Source organism: Delphinapterus leucas, chromosome 6 (assembly GCF_059928025.1).
Source record: "Delphinapterus leucas isolate spDelLeu-1000000601 "Yukka" chromosome 6, BTC_Dleu_Yukka2, whole genome shotgun sequence".
NCBI classification, from domain to species: domain Eukaryota; kingdom Metazoa; phylum Chordata; class Mammalia; order Artiodactyla; family Monodontidae; genus Delphinapterus; species Delphinapterus leucas.
The window spans coordinates 18,554,422-18,560,628 of record NC_143134.1 but is presented as its reverse complement, the minus strand read 5'-3'; the positions used below and the strand labels follow the sequence as shown (position 1 = coordinate 18,560,628).

Here is a 6,207-nt window from a genome sequence, read left to right as displayed (position 1 = left end):
TTTACACAGGCAGTCTCTTCAATTGTCCTGCCATGGTGTAGATTAGCTACTGTCAGGGAATTTTTTTTTTTTTTTTTTTTTTTTGGCCGCACACGTGGCATGTGGGATCTTAGTTCCCCGACCAGGAATCTAACCTGCGCCCCCTGCAGTGGAAGCACAGAGTCCTAACCACTGGACATCCAGGGAAGTCCCTGTCAGGGATTTAAAGGCTACTGACCCCAACCCTCTTACTGCTGCAGCTTTCCAATCATTTTCTCAGGCAAGGGGAGTTTTTAAGGTAACGTTTTGCTCCTCTGGATTTTCTCAATTTACCTCCTTATTCTCATTTACTCTACATCTCATTTGTATGAGATTAAACCAGGATGGTACCAAATTAATCATCAGTATTAATATAACCCACATCTTGTGCCACTAAATCAAACTAATTGCTCTTTTAAATTTTAACTTAATAGAGAAAATACAATTTTATAAGCTTCTTTAGTTCAAACTGAAGAGACTGGGATTTATGTTAAAAATATGCAGTTATACCTGCATCATCATCATCTGGAAGACTAATGTGTGGAACAGATAAAGTCATCATTTCCCACAGCGTAAGGCCAAAGGCAAATATGTCTGCCTTGTCAGTAATAATACCATTCTCCTCCAGAGCTTCCTTAGGTTTCCAAGGCTCAGTGCCAATATAACAGGCCTCAGGGTCAGTCACTGAAAGAAGTAAAATACAGGCAAGATGGTCATAAGGGCAAGCACCAGAAACCACTAAGAAAGGCAAACAACCCAGAGAACAATGAGCAAGTTATTTAACAGGTTTTTAAAGGTTAACAAATATAGCCAGTAAACATGAAAAATACACTTAACCTTGTAAAAAGAGTCTTTCCCTATCAGACTGTTAAATATTCATAAAGCTAGTCAGTTGGCAAGGGTGTAGAGAAACAGCAATTCTCTTAGAAAGGGGTAGGAACATAGATTGTGGATGTCTGGAGGTACAGACCCTGGAGCCAGATTGCCTTGCCCGGGTTCAAAGACATGTGCAAGCTGTGTGACCTTGAGCAGATCACAATCTCTGTGCCTCAGTTTCTTCATTTTTCAAACTATGCTGTCTTTCAGCTGAGAGAATTACCACTTCTTTGCTTCTATGATTGCTAAATCATAGAAGTGAAAAGGGAGAGTGGAATCACATAGAGGCTCTTAAAGCTTCTCTGCCCAGGAATGACATAGGTCCACTCACATTTCCATTTAAATGTTAGAGTCAACTTGTCAATTTCAATGAAAAGGCCAACTAGAATTTTGATTGGGATTGGACTGAATCTCTAGATCAGTTTGGGAAGAATTAACATCTAAGCAGTATTGTGTCTGTCAATCCACAATCATGACCTCTCCGTTTACTTAACATCTTATTTAATTCTTTCAGTGAAGCTTTATGGTGTTCAATAAAGAGGTCTTGGACTTTCTTGCAAAATTTATTCTTGAATATTTTATGCTTTTTGGTATAGCAGTCTCCCTTTATACCTGGGGGATACATTCCAAGATCCCCAGTGGATGCCTGAAAACTATGGATAGTACTGAACCATATATATACTATCTTTTTCCTATACATACACACCTATGATAAAGTTTAATTCATAAATTAGGCACTGTAAGAGATTAACAACATAATAAAATAGAACAATTATAACAATAAACTGTCATAAAAGTTATGTGAATGTGGTCTCTCCTTCTGTCTCAAAATTATCTTATTGTACAAATTTGATGCCTTTTTCTTCTTAACTATGCACTTATCACACACTATGGCCATAACTTTTGCAGTTTGAGGCGTAACAGCAAAACTAGTATAAATTTCTTTTTCCTTCTTCACAATTTCATGGACAGAAGATTCGTCCTTACTGTAGATCTCAGCAACCTCGGCATACGATTTTTTTTTCCTTTCTTTATTAAGTCAAGAACTTTCACCTTTTCACTTAAAAGAAGCACTTTATGGCTTCTCTTTGGCATATCTGAATTGCCAGCATCACTACTCTCTCACTTTGGGGCCATTATTAAGTAAAATAAGGTTCACCTGAACTTGAGTACTGCCATACTGGCAACAGTCATCTGATAACCGAGATGGCTACAGAGTGACTAACGGGCAGGATATGCTGGACAAAGGGATGATTCACTTCCCAGGTAGGATGGCAGGATTTCATCATGTTACTCAGAACAGTGAGCAATTTAAAACTTATGATTTATTTCTGGAATTTTCTATTTAATATTTTCAGACTGCAGGTAACTGAAACTGGAAAGCAAACCTGTGGATACTGGAGGACAGCTATACTTGTAAATAGAAATCTTAAATTTTTCTTTTTTTCATTATTTATTTTGAATATATAGAAATATAATAGCTAACTTCATTTATTGGTTGTAGTATTCTGTAGATTCCTTGAGTTTTTCTACCTAAACAATCATATCACTGTAAAATATGAACAATTTCATTTCCTCCTCAATCTTGATGTCTTTTACTTTTTTCTTGCCTTATTTTAATGGTAGGACTATATGACAGTGTTTAACACTGGTGAAAGTAGGCACATAAGCCTTGTTCTGTAAGTACGATGCTGCCCGTAGGTTTTTCTGTTAGATACCCTTTCTAAGGCTAAGTTCCCTTCTATGTCTAGTTAGCAATTTTTATCATGAACGGAAGTTGGATTTTGTTAAATGCTTTTTCTGCTTCAATCGAGATGTTTACAAATCTCAAAACAGTTTTCAAATTTGTTAATATGGTGGCTAGCATAAACTTCTGAATATTAAAATAACTTTTCTTTCCTGGGATAAGCTCTTGTTGGTCAGATGTACTATCCTTTTTATATACTGTTAGATTCAATTTGCTAATATTTTGTCAAGGATTTTTGCACCTATGTTTGTGAGTTGGTGGTTTTCTTTTTTCATGAGTATGTCAGGTTTTGATATCAGAGTTATGCTGGCCTCAGAACAAATTGGTCAGTGGTCCCTACTCCTCTATTTTCTGAAAAATTTATGTAAAATCGGTGTCATTTCTTCCTTGAATGTTTGATAGAAATCAGCAGTGAAAATATCTGGGTGTTGGGCTTTCTCGGGGAATGTTTAATAGATATAGGGCTACTTGGACTTCCTATTACTTCCTATACCAATCTTGGTAAATTGTATTTCTCAAGGAAATTGTTCTCTTCATTTAAGTTGTCAAATTTGTTGGCATAAAGTTGTCTGTAATGGCCTATTAATCTTTAAATGTGTGCAGGATCTGTAGTGATAACCTTTCTTTCATTTCTGATGTTGGAGATTTGTGTTTTTTTCTTGATCAATCCAGCTAAGGATCTGTCAATTTTATCATCTTTCAGAGAACCAGCTTTTGGCTTTATTAATATTTTCTCGTGTTTATTTTTTATTTCATTGATTTCTGCTCATATATTATTTCTTTCCTTTGACTTACTGTGGGCCTGTTTTGCTCTTCTTTTTCTAGCTTAAAATGGAACATAAATTATTCATTCAGATCCCTACTTTCTTCTACTATAATCACGTACACAGCTACAAAGTTCCCTCTAAGCCCTGCTTTAGCTATACCTCACACATTTTGATATGTACTGCTTTCCTTTTTATTCAATTCAAAATATTTTCTAATTTCCCTTGTCATTTTCTTTGACACATAGGTTATTTGAATTTCCAAATACTTGGGGTTTTCCTAGACATCTTATTGTTACTGGTTTCTAACTTAATTCCATTGTAGTCAACAAAGATACTCTATAATTTCTTCCATAATTTTATACATGTTCCTTTTCATATTTAAAAATCTTTACTTCTGCTATGACTAGGATAAACTCAAACACTTACAAACAGAACATTCACTTCAGAGTATATTGTACTAAAAATGGAATTTTTCAGTACTTGATTGCTATAATCTCCATTTCCTCACAAATAAGGTTAGAGTGAAAACAAACTGAATTAAGATAATTCACTTTCAGACAGGAAGTAGAAAAAAAACACAGGAAGCCTGTTTAATGGAAGAAGCTTATCTTCAGAGCTAAAGGAAAGTCTGCCTTGAGAGTCTCAAGAAATTTACAAAGAAAGGGGAGAAAGAAGGAAACTAACGTTTAGAGAACTAAAGGGGCAGACCAAGAGGGAAGAAATGAAGATACAGAAGTCAGGAAACTGATGATTCCAGTCAACAGCACTCATTCATTCATTCAGCATTTTGAGGAAATCTGCCTAAGAAGTAAGTGGGCTCTATCTGAAGATGAAGTGAGAACAATGATGCCAGACTAGAACAGTACCCAGCACTGGGTGGCCAGAACAAAATATGTGTCTGTGACAGCCTTTTCACTTAACCCAGCTTTAGGAGATAAAGTTTGGAAGGCAGTCATGTCCTGCATAAGCTGCTTGAAGTTTTCCCCCATATCACCTCACATCTAAGAGGCCCTAATGGAATGCATGACAGGGTAAAGAGTCTACAGACATGGTCCACATGGGCAGTGACACTGTGGCAATAAGGAAGGAGTCATACCCCATTCTAAATAGGTCAAATTCCTACAGGGATCTGCCATGCTAAGGAGTAGTTTTCTAGAAGTCTGGGTCTAATATATCAGTTCCAACTGGAGACTCCAGCCAACCACAAGTGTACTTACTATATGTCCACTTAATACATTTCTCCAAGTCTGTGCTTAGACTTTAAACATAACAGAAGTGGCTCTCCCACATATGTTACTAATTAAGTTTACTTCTCTGTGAAGTTTACTTCTCTGTGAAGATAAATTTTTCTGACAAAAGTTTGATGAGATCATAAGTCAATGGTTCAGTCATTCCTTCTTGTCAACACAAAAACAACTTAAATATTTTATCGCCCTTTATTACTTTCAAAGAGTTTAAGCGGACGTTACCTTTTTCAGTTCTCATGGACACAAACTGAAAACTGATGAAACTGGAGGTTCTACTCATCCTTCAATTCTCAGCTTAAATATTAATTATTTAGGGAGGCCTTTCTCAACATCTAGGCTGAGTTGTGGCACTGTCATGTTTACAAAATTCCTTACATCATAATGGTCATTATACTTTAGTATTAGTTATTCAAGGACTGCTTTCCATCTAGATTATGAGCCCCAAAAGGGTAAGGACTGTGTCTATCCTTTTTTCCTCTACATTTATAGTTCCTAGCACAACGCCTGACTGTACTTAGTATTAAAAATATTTGCTAAATAAATAATCAACCTGGAATTTACCACTGTTAAGATTTGGGCTTTTTACAAAATACCCTGTGTATATTATAGTTGTGAAATACGTGACTATGTTACCTATTAAAACACAAAACTTTAAAAAATTTAGTATTTTTTAAGCTTCTCTTAATGTGTATGTAAATACATACTTTAGGTGCTATTTTATCATCTGTTCATCTCACTTAACATATTTAGATATATTTCCATGCCAACGAATGTAAACCTATATAATTTTAATGGATATATGGTATTCTATTGTGTGGTGGTACAATAAATAACACCATCCCTTCCTTATTGATGGACATTCTCTTACATTCTTGCAAAATCTGTTCTGGTACAATGTGTATTTTTCTAACACAAATTAGCTCATACACAACTAGTAAAAAAGATTAATTATGTGATTTTTTTTTCCCCAGCATGTTAATGTTATCTTTTAAGTGATTCGGAGTAAACTTCCTCACAAAGAAAAAGCCTTAGCCTGCAGAAACGCCTTCCCTCAGAGCACTGCTTTACGCACTGCTATGCTGACTGTAACACTAATCTGGCGAAGCTGAGAGTGCAGGTAAAAGAGCTGCCAAGACATTTCCCCCAAGCTTAGAAATACTTTTTTGTTATTATTATAATTTTTTATTGAGGTATAGTTGATGTACGATATTATATAAATTTCAGGTACACAACATAGTGATTCACAATATTTAAAGGTTATATTCCATTTATAGTTACTATAAAATATTGGCTATACTTTCTGTGTGTACAACATATTCTTGTAGCTTATTTATTTCATACATAGTAGTCTGTACCTCTTAATTCCCTACCCTTATCTTGCCTCCCCTCCCTTCCTTCTCCCCACTGGTAACCACTAGTTTGTTCTCTATATCTGTGAGTCTGTTTCTTTTTTTGTGATATTCACTAGTTTATTGTTTAGATTCCACATGTAAGTGATATGATACATTTTTATAGAAAAATCCAGATCAAAATTTTAATTTTAATGAAAAGT

The 6,207-nt window shown here is 35.3% G+C and overlaps 1 protein-coding gene across 2 annotated transcripts in view; it reads right to left on the bottom strand.

Moving 5' to 3' along the window:
- Nucleotides 1-6,207, bottom strand: part of PBK (PDZ binding kinase) — a 49,900-nt gene that overhangs the window by 22,225 nt on the left and 21,468 nt on the right. Inside the window, exon 7 of one of the 2 annotated variants that reach the window (XM_022594828.2) lies at nucleotides 529-702. The exons of the other annotated variant lie outside the window; for it this stretch is intronic. Within the exon in view, the coding sequence (XP_022450536.1) occupies nucleotides 529-702 (174 nt within the window). The remainder of the gene's footprint in view (nucleotides 1-528; nucleotides 703-6,207) is intronic. 2 annotated transcript variants of the gene reach the window in all.